Raw genomic sequence first — 20,846 nt, 5'->3', positions numbered from 1 at the left:
ACAGCACCCCTCCATCATTCGCTTCACCTAAAAAAAGCTTGCAGCACAAAAGCAAAAGGAGCATATAATTGCAAGCTGCAGAAACAAGGCACAATCTACTCTCAAGAAACCAAACTCATTTTTTAACACCACTTCAGGTAGACAAACCCTGAGGGTTTCTGACAGCGCCGACCTGGGATGTGCCATCAACGTTAACTAAATTTGCTAGAGGAACATACACATTCAGAACAGCAAAACAAAACTTAGAGGGCTGTATGTTATCACTTAAGAAAGATGCTCTACTGCTTTATTCATTTTTTTTCTTTAAAATAGACGTTTGCAATACATGCACATAAGTTTGCAAGCTTACAAACAGCAGCATCCAAAGGAAATGTATGTTGTGTCCCCTCAGTCAAAAAAAAGCACACACACACATAGAATCATGGAACATCCCGAGTTGGAAGGGACCCATAAGGATCATCATCTAGTCCAACTCCTGGCTCCACACAGGTCTACCCAAAAATTTAGACCAGATCACTAAGAGCACAGTCCAAATGCTTCTTAAACTGTGACAAGCTCAGTGCTGTGACTACGTCCCTGGGGAGCCTGTTCCAGCGCGCGACCACCCTCTCAGTAAACAACGTTGTGAAGAACACACAACACCAATCAGTGAAGGGAAATGGCCAAGTGACAAAGCACATTAAAATCAAATATCAAAATTTAAGCAAAGTCATTACCTCAGCTAAAAAAAAATAAAAATATATACTGAACAACACAGCAGGCTACATCTCAGTGTAAAATTATGACTGCCTATCCTTCTAATGTTATACACTGAACAGTCAAGGAAAAAATAAACTACATACTCGTTTCTTGCCTCTTAAGACTCTGTTGCGAAATAATGCAAGATACTGAAGAAGGTTTTGAATATGAGCTGGGACATTGTATGTCCTAGATCAGCTGCACAGAATTTCAATAGCCCTCCAAGCTTGCGTCATCACGTGAAAACAGAGTTGATTATTTTCAAGTTCATCTACTACCTACCATATCATCAACTATCCCTTTTCATCTAAAAGGAGACTTTTTTCCCCCATATTTGTTAATATTTATGGTGAGGTAGTTTTTTTGTATTAGGCTGCTCTAGTTAGCCATGTGAAGTTTATTGAAGGATTCCTGCTGTTCCAATGGCCTTCAATGCAAGGCCTGCTCCTGTACTATTTAGAGGCTCATACACAAATATCTTTAACTATATGCCAACACAACCACTCTTCCGAATCACACTAGGCTTACATGTTTTCCCATATCATTTATCCAATTTAACTAATTCTTTTTCTTTTCCTGTTGATCAATACCAACAGTTTGTCAACCTTCTTTGCATGTTGCAGGGAAAAGTCCCCCATTCGGTGCTCTTCCTCCCTCTCCTATACCTGAAGAAGTCCATCCTCTTCTGTTTCTCTCCTCTCTTTTTTCCAAGCCACTGGTTTCGAACAGCACTTTGGTACGAGGGATACTTGTCCTCTGGCGGCCAGCCTTGTGCCACCATCTGCTCACAGCAGCTCTGCCACCCACTTGCTCTGGCCTAACATTTGCTTCCTACAGCTTTGACACCATCAGTGATCGCCCTATTGTACATCCCGACCTCATTCACTTTCTCCATCTTCAGTTCCTAGGGCTGGGACTACTGATACGTAAAAGCAGCGTCAGCTTACAGGGCAGAGTTCTCTAGAGCAAAGATGACCTCATTTTGATACTCCTCTTTTCTTTTTGGACCTGAAGTACATCCACGCTGCTGTAGGAACAGCAAATAAAACTCATTAGAACGACCAAATTCCAGCTCTGGGAAAACAAAGCTGTTAACTGCAGTTGGGGGGGAATAATCTTTAACCATAGGAAGCTCAACGTTTATCTGCCACTCTGTAAACATCCTCTGCTAGTCTCTCAAAACAGCTTTCGCTGTAGCATACTTTGCTATTTATTTTTAATTCCTGTGCTTGAAGCCCATTCATTGAGCTTGTACAAGTCCAACAGCCAATGCCAAGAGTAGCTCCAGTGCAACCCATTTAGAGACAAAACCTTTCACAAAAGACCACAGAAGATGAGTGGAAGCTATCAATAGAAATGAACATCTCTCTACTGCCCACGTCTTACTTTGGTAGGTCCTTTAGAATAGTTATCTCTATTTTCCTCATCTCAGCAGCCGTAAAAGCGCAGTCTGCTGGGTAGGGTACATGCAGTCAGAACTCCTTGATCTTCCTCAAAGAGCTCGTGATGCACAGACTAAAAGAACCAGTGCTTCAAAGACCTGCAACAGCTACAACCCAGACATACCTAACCAGGTTTCTTCTTCCTCAGATAATTTCAGCTGTTAAAACTTTTTAGAAAAACACAGAAAAAACACTTAGAGTAGGTAGGTCCCTTTGAACGCAGATCTGCTATGTCCTCCACTGGAAGCATGCACAATTCTGCTCAGCCACCTTCTAGAACAATAAAGACTAACAGGTGGTGCAGATCAATGTCATCAGCAGTACGATGACCAAACAGACACTTGAAGAGTTCATTTTGCTCAGCCAAGAAACGGAGAAGATGTCAGAGAAACTAGCTTCACTGCACCCACCAGGAAGCTGAGGACCAAAGATCTATTCCAGACTTGAGCTCACCGTTTCTGAGCAACGATCCTTAACCTAGGTACCTGCAACAGCAGAGGACTGGAACTGGTCAACCCAGCAGTGCCAAGGCATCGCCCCGTCAGGGCAGTGCTGAGTCCCACAGCTCGGCCACAGGGCCCGCAGGTCACGCTGCTCATCAGAGCACGAGGCGACACGTCCTACACAGACACGGAGGATAAAGGACACGGACAAGGCCCCTGCAAGGGAAAAACTACAGCGTGTTCTCAGCGGGCTGATGCAAGGGAGATGGCTTTTAACACAGAAGAGCAAGTCCTGCCCCTCTCTAGGCTGTCTGAACTTAGTGGCTAGCACAAATGGCTGGAGACGTACCAGAGGTACACTGCAAGAGCAAATACCAGCAGGATTAAGAAAAACAATCTCCAAACCTGGCTTTCTAGCTAAAAGGCTTCTCAATTATAATGGGTCTTGGGCATCCAAAAATTGCTGAAAATCTACAAAAATAAAAAGACTTGGGAAACAAATTCTAAAAATCTAATTTCTTAGTCAAGAGAAACTAAATAATTCCATCATGGAGACTCCATACGTCACCAGATTACACGTGACCAATGTGCGATTTCGTACTTGGTTCTTTTATTTTTATTCATTTATTGGTAAAGCACAGTGTTTGCATCAAAGCCGTAATAAATGCCATTTTGTTTGGAAAAGAGATGCCGTGTTACAGCCAAAATGAGACGTTCTCCTTAGCCTGTTTACAAAGGCAATCGCATACACTGCCCGAACCTTTTCTTATTGCGGCATTCTCCTCCTATTAATGCCTGCTATTCTGCAGACGCTGGAGCAACGTTTCACACCGAAATACAAGCCTGCTTACCTAGCAGAAATCAAGACGGTTTGGGCTATTTTTTTTTTTTGTCCTTTTAAAAAAGCACAGGCTGAAAAGCAAAGCACCGATGAAGAAGCCCGTGGCCGCCTGCCACGGCGGCGGAGCCCGCAGCCCATCCTGCATGCCAGCCGCGAACAATTCCTCGCCACAAAGCCCCTTTTGTCTCCAGGGCCGCCGCAACCTGGAGGGGAGGGAACGAACCTCTGCGAGACCTAAATAAGAGTTAAATAAGTATGAAATAAAATTAAAAAAAAAAAACAAGCTGCAAGGCAGCTTGCTAACAAGCGATGGTTTACGAACGCCACAGCCCAAACCCTCAGAGCCCGGTGCCTTGCTCGGCTGCGCCTCGGATAAGAGGAGCCATTAACCCACACGCCAGATGGCCGATAAAGCATCGGCTTTAAGGAACAGCACAGTAACGTGTTCAGGCCTTTCTTCTGGAAGAATCTACCGAAGGCGGAACCAGAGAGACTGCAAGCAAGCAATGCCCCACACGATGCCCCTTCCAGCCTTCCCCCCCCCACCCCCCGGCCGCCCTCCCGGCTCGGGGGCTCGGTGTCCGCGGCCCCCGCGGGCGCTGCCCGCCCCGCCCCGCTCACCGCCGCGCTGGGCGCTGTGCCCCGCCGGCAGCCCGTTGTCGTACGGCTCCCACGTCTTCTGCAGCGGGTTCTGCGTGAGCTCCCGCGACGGCGACGCCGCCGCCGCCGCCGCCATCCTCGGCCGCCTCCCGGCTCCCGGCGGCGCCGCCCCCTCGGCCCGGCCCGGCCCGGCCCGGCCCGCGGGGAGCTGCCCGCCCCTCAGGCGGCGGCCCCTCAGGCCCGCTGCCGCCCCCCAGAGCCTCGAGCCCCCGCTGCCGCCCGCAGCCCGCGCTAGGTGGGCGGGCCGCGCGGCCCCGTCACGGCGCCAGCCTGCTGCGCCGCCTGCCTGTGGGCAGGCCACGCGGGACACCCGGGTTTTGACAGGGCGCCCCTCGCAGCGCAGCCGGGACAGAGGGACGTGGATGCGGGGTTCCTTCCACCGGGGACAGTCCTCAGCGACTCTGGGTGGCTGATGGGCACGGGAGGGGACTGCGCTCTCAGCAGCCAGCACAGTCAGCCCACAGAGCGATATCACAATACTTCCAACAGGAATGGTAGGGCTTAACAGAGTCCCACGGCCGGTCAGCAAACGTTGGTTTAGAAAACCAGACACTGAATAATACATGTGTTCAATTACACTCTACGTCACAAGGAAGGCTAAATTAATACCAGTGCAGAAAATCATAAGTAAACAGCAAGTTCCTAACATCTTGTTTAGCCGTAAAATAAACTCACAGCATGCAGTGGAAGAATACAGTTCTGCAGTAGAAATGGTGTGGCTTAAATACAGCATCCAGCTGCCCTGTTTCACATCAACTTTACCAGCTTTAGGGCTCCGAGAAATCCCACACCTATGTTCATTGGTGGACTTGCTGGGTTAGCTTCACCTGGGCTAAGCAAAGTCCTTAAAGGGGTGAATATTTCACTATTGCATACACCTCCATCTTCGTATTTTACATGCAGATTCTCAGGGCACTTAGCTTATGGTGGTCAAACGCAACATGCATTTTTGTTCTTGTTACCTATCAGGTACTCAGACACTTTGACATTAGCATATATATAAACATGACTCAATATGTCTGCAAACGTGTATATACATATATTCAAATACTAGTCAGAGTCCGAGCATCTGAGGATCATTTTCAGCTTTTCTACTCCACCACAAGCCAAAAGGTAGCTTTTTAAACAAGAAAAAATCTGTCCTCGGAGACGTTAGGCAAGACGCTCACAGGAAAGTTGATGCTGTTCTTCCAAAACCACGTGTGCTTGACCTGCCCTTCCCTCTTCACAAAGTTCATTTCCTTCTCTTCAAGACTGATTATAGTTTTCAACCCTTGGGGCCTGCACTGTTTTTATGTTAGTGATTCTTTCTTGATTTTGTTTTGACTCTATAGCTGACGCAGGGGGGCAGAGGGGTTACAGGATTTACGTTATAAGGGTCAGAAAACAAGGAGCAGAGAGAGGAAGGACTTTATGAACATTTAAAGGCTTCTGTCTTTTTTCTGTTAAGCATGTATTTACTTCCGAAAGATACCAAAAGCCCCGTGAGCAGGAGCAGCTTAATCTGTGTTCCAGGTCGAATCCATCGCCCCGTCGCCTGTGTGTAGACGTTGCATTGCAGCCAGCTGATCACTGACTGAAGAGCAGTCCAGCAGTCCAGCATCAGTCCAGCAGTCCAGCATCAGCCCTGATGTGTCTGCCTCAGACTTCTGATCAGGGCAATGCCACGGGGATGCTCCAGCTTTCCTAACAGTTCCTCCAGTAAAGACGGCAAGTCCACAATTAACAGAAAAAAGTATTAAGAGAAAAAGGAGATTCATGCCAGCTTTGGAAAGGCACTTCTCAGGCCTGTCGTGCATTCATTAAGTAGAAAACAGCAAGGTGCCATCTCCCTCCAGCCTCTACAAATGAAGTTTGTTTCTCCTTTCTGCAAATCCACCCAGCACACAAGAACCGAACTCCACTCACTGACCTACCCACCTCACACCTGAAAGCGCTGACCTGATGTTGTTAATACAAGAACAGCATTCCTCAGAGGCCTGCAGGGTAAATTACCACATTTCTAAATCTTGCCCCAAACATTAGGCGCACCACACACAAACTCTCTTGCTCTGGCAGATTTAAGGCTTTGGCACCTGTGCAAAACTTAAATAAGGGTTTGTCCAGCTGTTATAACCTCATGGTTATGGCCATGGGCTGCTTTACTGAGAAGACAGTGAATACAGAAATATTGTGCCACTGCTGAGGTCTTCTTTCAGAACATGGTTTTCAAGGGTACTACGTTGAATTCCTAGACAAAGACAAAACAAACGTTGCTCAAGTACACTCCAGATAAGTGATGGAGATCAGCTTCTACACAATCACCTTGTCATCAACCCCTGTCCTAATACAAAGGCTGGAGAAGCAAGGTTGGTTTCTGCAGGTGAGCTGTTGCAGACTTGGCTTTGCTACAGGGAAACCACAAATAAGCCTCTACTCTTTGGAAGGGTTTTACACAAAGCTTCTGCTCTCAGGGCCATGCTGAGCTGAAATCTGACCTGCAAAAACACTCTCTGAAGAGAGAAAATGCCACAGAGAAAGGTAGCCTTGGAAAGGAACTGCTGCATAGAAACAGAGCACGCTTGAGCCAACTAACCAAGCTTTCCTTATTGTTTTCAAACAACCGGCTGACAAGACAGGAAAGTCTTACGTCTTCATGCATACAGCAAGTGGTAATTATTTCTCTGAGACAAGGAAAGAGAAAAGAGGAGACTGCAACAAGGCTTCTGCCTGATTGTACAGGAACCCTACCTTCTATCTGTAAATAAGCGGGATCGTATTTTAACTACATAATAGAGTTCCACTGTACCTGCAGTTTACTTTCATGGGTCTCTTTTCCCTGCTCAAGATGTCACTTTGTAGCCTGACAGCCTATAAGACATCCATAAACCACCCAACATCTGTGGCTTCTGTCTTTCTACCATTTCTCTGACAGCACCAGCTCACTGCTTGGAGTGAGAAAAGAAGACTTTCCAGTCCTCCAGGTGTCCACACCCTCGCTACGCCAAGCTCAACAGATACAGGTCATGAAAAACCAGTTCACAAACCTTTCTGCAGAGCAGAAGATTCTGCTACTTGAAAATATATTTGTAAAATGCTTAAAGAACACGCCGCCAGCCAGAGGTCACAACGCACGCTGTACATAAACAGGATATTTACAAAGAAGTCACCACACTGAGCCAAGCCCTGGAGATGAAGCATGTGCAACGTTTCAGCTGAGGCTGACCAGAGCTGGGAGCGCTGTGACAATATCCTGTTCCTACTCGCAGCAAAACGAGAAACGGCTTCTTCGGGGAAGTTCCTGAAATACACGCGGGAACGCCTCCACGATAAAAAGACGGTAAAACACAGGCTTTCCGTTCTCACTCCCCTCTTATCACCCTTGTTTAAACAAGCCCCGTGATGCCGGCCGTGCTTTCCAAGACACCGCGAGCCGCAAGCCAGCGGCACGTAGAGACCCACCGGGCGTTGCGTTACCGGGATCACCGGCACGCCTGCAAGGGGGACGCAACCCCAAAACCCCGAGACCTTTCGCACCACAGAGGCCAGCCTCCGCGGCCCGTGTCACCGGGGGGCCCGGCCTCCCCTCTCCCTGGGGAAGCCTCGCGCTCCCCCCCCCCAGCCCGGGCACCGGCCTCGCAGCCCCGCGGGGCCGAGCTCCGCGGGCGGCCGGCAGGCGGCACCCCGGCACCGCCCGGCGCCCAGCGGGCGCGCAGGCACCGCGCCGGCCTCGGGCCGCGGAGCTCGGGCAGCCTCCGGCACCCACACCGAAGGCGAAGCGGCTTCGCGCTTCCAAACCCGGCACCTAACCTGCCCGCCGCGCCCTCCCCGGGGTCCTGACTGGTATTAAAGGGTGCCAGCCCTGGGTTCCGAGCTCCCAACGCGGAGTTAAAGGCTGCAGAAGGGTTATCAGGAAGAAAAGTCTTACCTGCTAATCCTGACTTTTTTCCCCTTAACCAAACACATTAAAAAAACAGACATTATATTATTGGGTGGGGGGGAGATCCCCAGGCAGTCTTAGAACTAAATACTCCCCCTTTATTTTTTGTATGTATCACTAACAAATGATATTTCTTCATTAACCTAACACTTCCATTTCTCTAAAGCAATTCTCTTCCCACAATGTCATGAGGTACATTTTTTTCCCTGCAGTATCAGTTGTTTACTCAGCACTTTGAGGAAACCAACAGCATCCAACCTCTACGCACACAACTGGCAATAAAGAGCTAGCAAAAGCCTAAATCCAAGCGTTCCCTATTGCAAGTAGCAGGCTGCTCTGCCAGCTGAAAGTAGCAGGTAGGAATTAGCATAGATGATCCCACCTTTAAATAGGCATCCTCATTGTCTACATATCACAATGGTGAGAGGAAAGAGAAGAGCTAACAGTCCTTCTTCCCCCTTTAAAAAGTTGTACAGACAGGGCTGTATATTTCTGCAGCTTACAACTCTGAAAGACTTCAGCCACACAACACGAGCTTATTTTAAAACAAGCTAAGGAGGCACAGAAGAATACAGATTTTGCAAAGATCTTTAGCATGAACGTTATTTCAGAAACACAGGCACGCACCAGCACAGTCTTCAGGCACACGCATCTCTCGCCTATCCAACGTCAGCGTCCAACCAACACTCCCTGCTTCCACGCGGGCTGGGTGGCCGTACCCAGCTAACTGGCAGCCTGCTGTGCTTGAGTCACAATATTTGTATGAAGCCCACAGGATAATTCCTACCGAAGTTATAACCGATTTTCTATTTTAATGAAGAAATGATGTCACATCTACCTTTAGCAGGCTTGCAGTGGTCCTTCATTGGCCAGATCTGTGCAGCTGGAAGGAGGATTAGAGGATCACATAAACTAATTCAGCTAAACAACCTGAGGACAGCCAGCAACAGCTATCTAATATACAAGGCAGTTGCAACACTGCGAGCCAATTAAAAGAGATGGTGACCAAACACACAGCTATGCTTCACCCTTTTTGTTCACAAGCAACAACAATCCAGCATTTCAGAACCAGATTTTGGGTGGAACGGGAGAGATTTCTCCCCACGCACCTTATAAGCAACAGTGCTGCTTTCATTTTGACCAAGCACTTGCTGCGGTGCTGATACATGGTGAAAAGCTGCTGCTTGAGGGTAATGACGGCATCCAAGCTTGCACCTGCACTGAGTTTCAGCTATAATGACCAAAACTACCATAGAGCAGATGGGACACTTGGCCCTCTCTGTGACAACCCTTATTACATCAGCTCCTCGGCTGGGAACACTCTGTTCCCTCCCCTGGGCAATTCCTATATTCCTGAAGTACGGATCAGGCCCAGCAGGTTTTTCTCTCGGTGGAAGAGATGCCTTTAACAAGCTGCGTAGGTATGTTGTCACCTTTGTAAGGCAAGAACTAACCCAACCTTGCTGTGAAAGGAGCCAAAAAGGCAGCTCTCTTCCTCCCGGGCTGTTTGTGAGTTCCTGGATGATGACAAAGATGATGCCTTCAGAACCATCATCCTGCCTTCGGAACCATGCATCCTTTAACTCATGATTCCTCATGAGTTAAAGGACTTCTCACACAGCTTCCCACAGAGAACAGGATGAGTTCCCTCCATAGCGAGCTTAGCAAGCACAGTGAGCAAACGGGGAAGAGAGCTGTAATACCACCTTAGCAAAACGACATACATTGATTCATGCCTTCTAAAGTCAGTTTCCCAGAACTTTCAATTACGTCACCATCTTAAATGAAGATTTCCCATCTCCTCAAGATTGCCAATGGTTATCTCCACAACCAAAAGTACCATCCATTTTGTTTTCCTATTCAGCCTAATATCACAGGAGTCAAACCAACAAAAATGAGGAATAGCCCACTAAGTCCTGAAAAAATGCCAAGCATCCCACATTACGAGTTCAGCAGGTTCCCCATACCATCTCCACTTGTCTTTCCATTTAGCACCTGATTCCAGATCAACTGTAATCAAGAGGACCAGATATTTTGATACACAGGCCTAGCACTTACTCCATTTCTTTTGAGAAGAAAACAGTGCATTACTGGTACCATTCACCCCATGTCCTATTTCATATCACTGCCTAAAGGGAAAAAAGTTTTAGTTCTTTTGAAGTGGACCTGCTACATCAAAGACAAGCATAGCCTTAAGGATTCAGAACTTTAAAAAGAATCTGGCCTCAACAACACACACCTATAGATGTTATTTTTATGAGTGTTTATTTTATTATTGGACTTCCTGGCTACAGTTCAAGCTACTAATGAGATTTGGGGGAAAAAAAAAAAAAGAAAAAAACAACATCACGCTCTACATGAGAATGAGCTACTATCAGGAGCAAGACATCTCTTCAGTGCTAATTGGGGATTAAATTTAAACAACACCCTAGTTCCCACATTGACAAAGCTGTATAAATACACACACTAGAGAGATTTCTTAAGCTGAAACAAAATAATATTCCTTAGCATACATAAGAAAAACAAAAAAATCATCTAAACAGAAAACATTGGTATAAAGTACATCAGTGAGAAAACGAGCTCATACCTATTCTAACAGGTCTGACACAAGGGAAGATCTTACAGGGCTCAGGCACTCAGAAGCCTCAGCCACACTTCTTGGCTGGAGAGAGGACTAATTCCCACACTAATTTGCATTCATTATATTTTCTTTATCATCTGCTGAAACATCATAATAGATATTCATCATGCATGCAAAACAATGATGTATCCCTTACAGCACTATTTATATGTGGCTTGATTCCAGCATGGTTATGTGCTTTCAAAAGCATAACAACCTAGCGATCAAGAAGCAAGCACTTGCTATATAAGGGTTTTTATTGCAAGAATTCTATCAATAAAGCCTTGAACAGCTTTCTACTGAACTCATGCATTGTGTTGTATGCATATAAAACCTATCAGGCAATCAAGATAACTTGGGGGTAGATGTGTTATCAGCAGAAGGTCATGTCACCAACACAGGGACCGCATGAGAGTCCAGGGATATTCACATGCACATTACTGACGTCAGCAACAACAGCAAAATACACCTTGCTACACTGACACTCTGATCCTTGTTATCTTTACGTGAACCACTCTTGAAAGCATGGCCTTTCAGAGTAGTTTTATTATTTCTGAATGTATAAACATGTTCATTTAGATATTTTTTACATTCCAGAAGAAATAATCGCTTTATCTTAAACATGGGAAAAACCTAACACCTGGAGAAAACCATGTTGATTGGACGCAGTGGTTTTCCTGCAAGGAAGGCTAGATCGCTAATCCATTACACCTCCCATCCAAGCAGCCACCTCCCACCTTCGACTCAGAGCATGCTGAAATGAGTTCCCTGAAAAATTAGGCTAGATCCTCAAGTGATGCTCCCAGGTATGGCTTAAAACTATTTCCATCATCACAACATTAAAGCAATGTTTTAAATCTTCCTGTTATGATGCAAGATAAAGGAAAGAAGGCATCCATTATTCATGCTATCTGAGTGCAACCCAGTTTTAAGAAACCCTTTGTAGCTTACTGTACACCAGCAACTTCAAACTATTTACACGAGGGGGTGGCTGCTCCTAAGAGCAGCAGAAAGAGAACATTAAAACTGGTGGCGTTTGCACAAATTGCCCATTTGCATTCACAGGTCTAGAGGGTAACTGGAAATACAGTTTCCAAGACGGTAAGCCTGCCATAGAAAGTCGTTCCTACACATTGTTCCGGTAGTGTCCGATGTTGTTACTACAGCAACAGCACGTACAGCATTGCACAATCTCTGGACGGCGGGTGGGTGTACCCTGAAACATTTTCCTCTTCCTTGGTAGTGTGATGCAGCAGCAAGGCCGCTTCCCCCAGCTGCATCAGTTACCTGGAATCCGTGATGCAACCCAGGACAGCCAAGGCTAGAGAAGCTTGAAATATTTGAACAAGAAAACACAAACACACGCTTGCATTCACCAGCGTGTTTGTCTTTGCGCCTCTTGAAGCTACACGAAAACAACGTCTACAAAGTGGTCTGAAAGTGTACCTATCGCCTTGAACCTCTCTATTCCTTTGCGGACACATGAGCATATTAGAAAAATCTTCCCAATTCCTAGCGTTTGGGTTTGCTGTTTTGAGTAAAAGTATAGTTAAAAGAAGCACGAGAGAAGGATTAGCAATTTTAAATAAAAGAGAGAACCCCTCTCTAGGCTGAAAGGCTTATGAATTATGTTCACTTACAGCTAGTTTTGTATTAGGTATTTTAACATTTATTATGTATACATATCCTTTGTATACATATCCTTCATTCAGCTAGGACACGATGAATGCCACTTGTTTACAACAGCTAAAGCTGTGCTGCTAAATGTAAAAAACAGCAGGGCAAGGACAGCTGACTTCTAAGAGAAGAACTTAACACTATCTAAAACCAAACGCTATCGGCTGACTTCAGCAGTAGAATTTCTCAAGACATCCATTTAAAATAAAAACAGCTGAAAAGACTTACTATATGCATTAGGAAAGAACAGTTATATGGTGAGCTGGAAAAGGAGAAATACATTGACAATAAAGAATGTGCAGAATTTGTACGGGATTCAAGCACATGAAGTAAGCCAAAGGAATAAAAACAACCTAAAAGGCTTCAGGACGAAGCTACCCATCAGATGGCAGCGTTTTAAAAGACAAGAGAGAAAGGGAACTCGTGAAGCATGGTAAGGGGCGTTGAGGTTTGAAATATCGAGTTACTACTGATGGAGAAATCAAAGAGAAAAACACCAGCAGAAAGACAGATGCTGGTCTGGACGAAGCAAACCGTCAGAGGTATAGAGTGCATCTGTGAGTCATCAGCACATAATAGAAGTTGAAGCCATGTGAATGCCTGAAATAGGGCATGGGGAGACAAGAGCAAAGCAAGGTCATGTTGTGGGAGGAGGAGGAGGAAACATGGGCTAGGGGGTGGAAAGAGTATCATAAAAGCAAAAACAACAAGACGTTAGAAGAAGCAGTGACTATGCAGAGAGGTCGGGGAGGACAAGAAAAAAACATGGCTCTTTGAACATTCTGGTTCCATCAGTAAGGTGTAAATTGGCAGAGACCAGTTTGAAAACATCTAAAGCGGACTCAGAGCAGACATTGAGTTGGAGGTTGTACAATCTCACGTTGTTAGAGGGACAGGACTTGTCCAATAGCTAGAACAAACAAACAAAAAAAGAGGTGAGTACAGTTCCAACAGAGTATAGCATTCAGCATGTATTACCGTATGGGATAAGCGGGTCACTAATGGAAAAGCCCATGGCGATGGAAACAATAGCAAACAAGTTAATGGGGCAGCAACTGGGCCTGAAGTCCTGCGCCCACACCTACAGTTACTCCTGGTTTCATGTGCATGCTGTAGGCAGCAGAGATTGGAAGGCAGGTTTTTGAAAATGAGGAATAAATCCCCCTGGAAAGGCAGCATGGAAAACTGACACTGACACAAGGAGCAAAAAAAACCTCGCAGCATACATGACGCCAGCTGCCTCTGGAACTGTTCTTGAGCTCTGTGGAAAAGGAGCATATTCATCCAAACAAAAAAACAAGAGAGCTAGAGCAAAGCTTCTCAGCAGAGTTTATAATAAAAGCAAAATTCACCTCAATTTAGCAAGCTGCAATGCTGTCATACAGTCTAAAACCTAGCACCGGAGGTGACAGAACACCGGACAGACATACCACGATCCCAGTCACAAGCAAATCTGTGTCTTCATAGCCTCCAGGGCAGATTTCTCATTTTCTGTGTGTTTTGCAAGTACAGCTAGATGGCTTATCAGCTTCCTGAGACTAACAGGATCAATACGTAGATGAGGAAGCTTAATAAGGATAATAAAATTACAACAGCCAAAATAATCTAATTTGTGAAGTGCAGGCAGGCTAAACAACAGAAATATTACAAATAAAAACTGCTGCAAAGGCAAAACATTTACCAAACGACAGTTGCCATCATAATATTAGCAAAGAAACCTTTTTTGTTTGTATTTAAAAACAAAATCCCTCAATTCTCAATTATATTTCTAAAAAGAGCTTTGTTTCAGCACCAGTCTCTGTAGAGAAAATAAATCATAACGAATGACTGCAGAGTGGAGAAGGCCATACTCCAGCATGTACAGCATACGGGAGAGACTGGCACCACAATATGTAAATACACATCCAAAGAATTAAATTTTAATACAAATTGAAAGCAAATAGCACACGCAGCAGCAGTGGTAGCAACCTGACAAGCAGGGGGCGGATGCTTCAGGTTAGGAGCACCCACGTTATTTTGTTAAAGTGCATTAGCCACAGCCTGAAAAGTAGCTCCAGAAAGAGAAAACACTCAAGGAAACTGGAAAAAAAAAAAAAAAAAAGGTTCCCTGTGATGTAAAGCAAAGAGGTTTGCTAGAGGAAAAGGAAACCAAGAAGCTTGGGTGCCCAAACACAATCCTGAATATTAATGTTGTTAGAAGACTTTCATGTCCCAGCATAAACAGCCTCCCTCCAGTATGTGAGTGGGGATGGGCTTGATATAATTCACTTCATGTTAGTATTCGGCTATGTAAACGGGATATGATGGTGGAGCAAAACCAAAACAGATCAAATGCAAACGCATGCACTCTCCACCTCCCATGAAACATCAGCTGTTCAGGCTCGCTTGCTCGAGCCCTGTCCCTTCAGGAATCACATGGCCAGGTCATCCATGAATTTGAACCTTTTTGGACACAGGTCTCAAAAACATTAAGATCTCCTACATTTTAGTGAAAACTGGCTACCAAGAGAAAAGAGCTACCCTGCCTCCACTTCAGCCTTCCCCGTCAGACACGAGACTGGCACTGGATGAGCCCAGGTCCTCAGACCTGACCCAGACCTGGGGAAGAACAAACAGTTACAGCCACAAGACCTATATCCATGGGAGACATCTCTTCCAGAACTGCTTGAATTTTACGTTTCCATACCCTAACCCCCAAGTGGAGCATTTCTCAGAGAAAAAATAAAATAAAATGAAAGAGAGGGAGAGAAGAAAAAGAAAAAAACACAGCTAGATCAATCTCCTACAAGAAATGAGGAATGACTTTGACTAACAGGAGAGCTGCTTTCCTCCACAACGAGGGCTGCCTTGGTGCTTGTTCCACTCCTCCTTCATCCCTACCAGCCTGCCTCTTGCAAGCCACCTAAATTTTTTTGATTGCAAGAGGTCATGAACCCCTGAAATCCCCCCACTGTTTTGGGGAAACTGGTTTCACACTGATAATAGAAAAACTACAAAGCTCTTCTGTTTTTCTCCCTCCTCAGCACAGAAGGTAGATGCTGCAGAGCTCCAAGCTGAAGAATATCCGTCGGGTTCCCATGAATGACAAATGTTGCTTGTTATTAACTGACAACATCGATTAGATCTCCAGGGATATATGATCATAAGAGAGGAAGAAAAAGGCACCCTTAAATCCAAATATTGTTGTGGCAGCAATAATTGTCAAAAACAATCTCAGATGAGTTAAAACAACTCAAATTTTTAATTTATGTAAAAAGAGGTGTGCGTAGCCATACGGAAGCTTTTAACTATAAATCAGTCACTACAAATATTTTGTCCCTTGCATCACTTGACATAAACTACCCATGGGCAAACTGGGTATGTCATCCAGCAGTGAGGATTTCTTGCTGTTTAAGGAAACTTTGCTGTTTATGCACCTAAATACACGCAGGATCAAACCAAGCCTCGGCAGTTTCAGTACAGACGAATCCAGCTCACAAAACTTACTGCTATCTGCAGATGGAGAAACCATCCGAGTGTGAACCCGTCTCAAAAGACGCCACTCCACAGCCCTTCTGAGCGGGGCAGGACCAGCACGTCCGAGTGACGTGTCGCCGTCACCACGCGGCTTCGCGCCAACCCCGCAGCAATCTGAGAGCCCCCGAGCCCCGGCAGCCCAGCGATCCCTGTCCTGGGGCACAACATGCACACAGCCAGCCCCAAGCCCATGGAGAAGAGAGAGGCTTGATGCTACGCAGAGAGAGGAGAAAACGCACATCAGAAAAAAAGAATAAGGTTGGGAAGAAGTTTGGTGGTCCACTATCTAGTGACAAGGGGAACTAAGGGCTTCATGGCCTGTAAATAAGATAGTAACGTCCTGAATCATCTGAAAACTAATGCCACGCAGTCATTTTGGATATCTAAGTAACCAGTCGTGCTGAAATTATACCCACACGCACAGATTTAAAGCTGCAACAGGCACATTATATCCACAAGGGCACTCACGACAAATCCATCCCATTTTATTAATAAAACATTACAAAACAACCCTCTTATCCATCACGTGGAGAAAAGTCAGTGCAATTAGGAGACTCGTCGTCTGCATTCAGGCCCTACCACAGAAGTCGCTCACTGAAAGATTTCAGGCTCATCGCAGCGCGCAGATTCAGCTCCTCAAACGTTACGGATGCCAGCGCCCCGAGGAGCCCCCCCTTCACCAGCCTCTCAAACGAGAGACAAGGTTTTTGGACATAGCAGAACCTCAAGGGCACTTCAAACCACGCGGGTAACACGACACACTTCGTGCAAAACCAGAAACATCGCTTCTCGTCGCGGCGACACAAACTCACGGACCCACCAGGTCGGAGCGATTTTACCCAAACCACGCTGCTACACTCAGCGACTCCAAGGTTAGCACTTCACCTGGCAGCACATTAAATACGTCTGGGGATCAGTATTCATAATTAGCGTGCGATTACAATATTTAGGGCCAGGGTTTGGCAGGCACCCAAGAACAAGCCTGGTTATTAGCCAGCCCGAGCCAGCGCGGTCTCCTGGAGTGAGCCAGGCCAGCACTCCACCGGAAACTTCCCCTCCGCACAACCAAATCACGCCAAAATAACCCCCCGGCCTCTGCAAATACCAACGCGTGTGGCTCCTTTCCACGTCCCCACTTTGAGCACCTAATAAAAACCGAATAAAACCAGGAATCCACTTAGCTTACTTAATTTCAGCTGCTAGAGTGCCCAACAAGACAGATGAGCGACTTCAGACTTCTTTATTCCCTTTTACCCCCTTGTAGGATTTAATCACTGGACCTCTTACGCTCTCAGAGAGCACAAGTCAAGCACTGTCTGCGACAAAAGGTTAGCGGACAATTATTTGACCAAAAATGGGACAAAAAAAGGCTTCTGGGGAAAACCAGAGCAGGCACAAGGAACACAGCACTTCCCATATCTGTGGCTGCTGCTTCCTCCACTGCACGTTGGGAGTTTTTGTCATCTCTGCAACATTTGCCTTGTGAACTTTTCCATGGACCTGCCCCACGCAGGGCGTGGGGACAACAAGCCTACCCTATATTCCGTACGCAAAACAATAATCAAAAATAACACACAGAGCGAGAAGGTGAGGGTACCCCACCAAGTCTTTTCCTTCAGAAAAAAAAAAGCAGAAACCCTCCCTACAACGCCTTCCAGTGTTGAAAGTCCGATGCAGAGACAAACGGCCGGGCCAGCGTGCGGCTCGAGCCCTGAGGAAACCACACAGCCTCAGCCAGCAATCTGGGATGCAGCCGCGCTGCTCCGCCGGCAGCGAGACACCAGACACAAGCTGCGCTGACCAAATCTCTGATTCAGAAGAGCAGAAGGAACGTTGATGCAATCCAATTGAGAAATAGGCTGGTGTAACCAAGCTGATTTTTTTTTTTTTTTAATTAGATGGATGACACAAAACCCATAAAACTGCTAAAAGCACTTCATTTAATCCAACAACACCCTGCTGCTGGGCTACGTTGGTAAAACTTCGTGCTTTTTCCTAACAAAATGTCCTATTTCACTCAATCCGAGCAGACCCTCCCTCCGAGTGACCTCGACCAAGCTCCCAAACAAAAACCCTCCCCGAGAAGCTCCCCGCGCAGTGCCCTCATCCTGCATAGCTATCCCTGCACGAACGCCCTCATTAGATGATGGTTCAAAACGACCGGGACCTGATGTAAATGGATGCTGCTGCTTTTAATTGCAGCCGTAATTACGGGAGTGCCTCGCAGCTGAGTAAGGCCACGCGAAGCAAACTTACGGGAAGCCTCGCCGCGAGCCCCGCGCTCGCCCCCCCCGGGTGACCCCACGCGGGATCGCTCCCGCTCGGCTCGGACCGGTTCCGCCCCGCGCTGCCCGGCTGCTGCCGGACACCTGCGGAGGTTTAACTGGAAACGAGCGGGGGTTGAAGCCCGAGCCAGGTTCTGCCCCGGCTCCCCCTCCTGCCCCGGGCTGCGGCAGAGCCCGGGAGGAGCGGGGCTCGCCCCCCGCAGCCCGGTACCCTGCAGGGGGGGGCCGGATCCCGCCGCCCCCCGCTGACCCGGGGCCGTGGCCATCGCTCTCCCCCCCCCTCCAAAAAACCCCCCCGTGGGCCTCCGCCGCCCCCCAGCGCCCCCCCCGGTCCTACCTCTGCGGTGCCGGCCCTGCGGGCGGCGGCGGCCCCACATCGGCGCCGCTGCCTCCGCTCCTGCGGAGCTGCCCGCGGCTGGGCGCGGAGCGGGGGCGGGACCGGGCCGGGGCCGAACGGGAGCGGCCCCGGGCAGCGCCCCCCCCCCCCCCCGCCGCCCGCCCCCGGGCAGCGCCCGCCGCGGAGGAAGGGGCAGGTGCGGGAGCGGGGAGGGCGCTCGGAGCCCCCCACGGGGGCCGCGGCCGGGGCCGGGTGGCTCCGAGCCCCCCGCGGCGCTGGGCAGGGAGCCCGAGGGGCAGCAGCCCGGCGGGGGGGTGGGCAGGAGGATTTCACCTTAAGATCGAAAGGGTCGACACAGGGAACGGAATTTGTAGGGTTGGTGGTTTTTTTTTTTTGGTTAAACTTCACGTGCCGTTTTATTTATTACCGCGGCAGGATGGTTTTTAGTCAATGCCTTCGTCCTCCTGCCTGGCTCCCTCCAAGAGGGCTCAAGCCATCGCTGCGTGCTGCCTGGGCGGCTGGTTCCAGGCCGACACAGGTACCGAAGGCGCCGCAACCTCCCTGGCTCTGCCTGGGAATCACCAGAGGGTTTAAACCTTCAGTTACCAACGTGCAGCTTCTTAAACGTTAATCACTTACAGAGAGATGAAGTCATGTGAAAGAAAGGCTGTTTTTTTCACAAACACGGAGTGTTTACGTGCTTATCTCCAGATGATGATGCCCCCTGCAATGAGGAAGCTCAGCGCCCGAGGTCAGCACGGTGCTGGTGTCGGTGTCACTTCCCCGCCGCGTGTGTGAGGTGACTCACACCCAGCTCCTGCTGCTCCCCTGGTCCTGGGCTGTACCTAAAGAAAGCATCGACCTACTCAGAAACCCCTCTGGAAATCAGATTGCTAGGGACCGTGGGTGAGTGGGGAGAAAAAAGTTGCCCTGGAATTAAAGGGGCAACCTTCTGTTCTTTGGGGGAGCCCGCAAAGTAAGGTCCAGCTCCTTGTGCACCCCCTGGAGCACCGAACGGCTTCTAGGGGTGTCTCCGTGCGAGTGGTGGTCTCGGGGGGGGGCAAGCAGAGCTTCCTGCCGTGCCCACCTCCTGGGCAGCACGTCGTCCTCCCTAACTCCCTGTGAGTCTGTCTGGACTATTGACACTTCATTTGCTTCACTGGCACGGACAAAACAGTGCAGAACACGATTTGGGGCTTGGTGTGCGACTCCTTCCAGCTTGGGGCTGCTGGCTGAAGCTGTCCGGGAGTTGCTACGTGAGAAATGTCCTCAAATTGCAACCCCCCTGGGACAGGGGCAAAGCCCCGTCTTGTCTGGTCTCTCCCCAAAACATCTTATAGTTGTGGTTTCTGGGTTTAGCAAAGTCTTTTCCCAGCATTGCCTTAAAAAAAAATGTTAAAAAAAAAGTGTAAATATATATATGTATGTATGTTATTTTGGTAGGTGGTATGAAGCCACATGAGGAGCAAAGAGCCAGGCCACTGCAGCAGCCATCCTGCATATTCATCCTTCTGTCCTTGGCCTTAAAAAATGAAGGAAAAAACAGCAAAACCACACGTCTGCAAGGAATCCTCATTGCTTAACGTAGATAAAAGGGTTCAAAGTTCCCCCTTCTCCCCCCAGCCAGCGGGAAGCAGCTCAGTAACCACGCCAGGAACTTCAACTGCTCCTCTGGCAGAAGAAACGCTCCCAAGTACCAACGGCAAGGAAAGCCTGTAATCCAGCCTGGGCTGCAGCACAGCCCGTCACTGATCAAAGGGCTCCCGCATTTTCTTTCGGTGTTTTTTGTCCTCTGTCTGGCCGCCTCTCTCCTCCAGCTCCGCAGGCTGGGAAGGGCAACGTGAGTGCTCAGCGCCGCTGCTCTCCTCCCAGCGCCCGCTCCGGGCTTGTCCTCTCTTGTCCGGGCGGTGTGTGCAGCCAGCGAGGCTGGATGCGAGCTGTGCTCATGCGCTCTTAAAAGCAAAATACGGATCGACCGGGACGGGGTTTAGCTGAGGGAGTTGTTAGAAAGCTGGGGTTTCGCTCAGCACCCACGCAGTCAGCGCGTCGCGCAGGGGGATGGCTTGCTGCCTAAGCTAGGAGGGCCCGAGGGAGGTGGAGTTGGTTAGGCTGGCGTGGTTAGGAAGGGATTCAAGGAACAAAAAAATCGAGATAAGCACTCACACGATTCACACCTGGGATTTTTGTCTGAGCTTGTTCTTGGATTAAACTGAGCAAGCAGGGTCATCCTTTGGACTTACTTGGTCCTGTGCCCTTCTCTGACGTTTTCACGAGTTAACTTTCTTCTGCTTTAGTGCGAGCCAGCAGCCTTTCTCTCTGGATCTCTGGATGACAGTAATTTAACGATGGTTAAACCCAGTGAGGTTTT

At 48.0% G+C, this 20,846-nt stretch overlaps 1 protein-coding gene across 10 annotated transcripts in view; it reads right to left on the bottom strand.

The window, feature by feature from the left end:
* LOC308200382 (6-phosphofructo-2-kinase/fructose-2,6-bisphosphatase 4) overlaps positions 1–18,606 on the bottom strand; it is a 49,475-nt gene extending 30,869 nt beyond the window's left edge. For 3 of the 10 annotated variants that reach the window (XM_080606060.1, XM_080606057.1, XM_080606059.1), the window contains exon 1: positions 9,153–9,311. In XM_080606060.1, the coding sequence (XP_080462186.1) occupies positions 9,153–9,296 (144 nt within the window). In that variant the 5' untranslated portion in view covers positions 9,297–9,311. Of the gene's footprint in view, positions 1–4,085; positions 4,294–8,881; positions 9,020–9,152; positions 9,312–18,112; positions 18,226–18,478 lie in introns of those variants that run through there. The other 7 variants (XM_080606064.1, XM_080606063.1, XM_080606066.1 and 4 more) reach the window with 7 other exon arrangements.
* Between the last annotated feature and the right edge of the window lie 2,240 nt (positions 18,607–20,846).

The sequence above is a fragment of the Anser brachyrhynchus genome, assembly GCF_964034855.1.
Source record: "Anser brachyrhynchus genome assembly, chromosome: 10".
Classification (NCBI taxonomy): domain Eukaryota; kingdom Metazoa; phylum Chordata; class Aves; order Anseriformes; family Anatidae; genus Anser; species Anser brachyrhynchus.
Note: the sequence above shows the minus strand (reverse complement) of the source record. Positions and strands in the feature narration are given on the sequence as shown.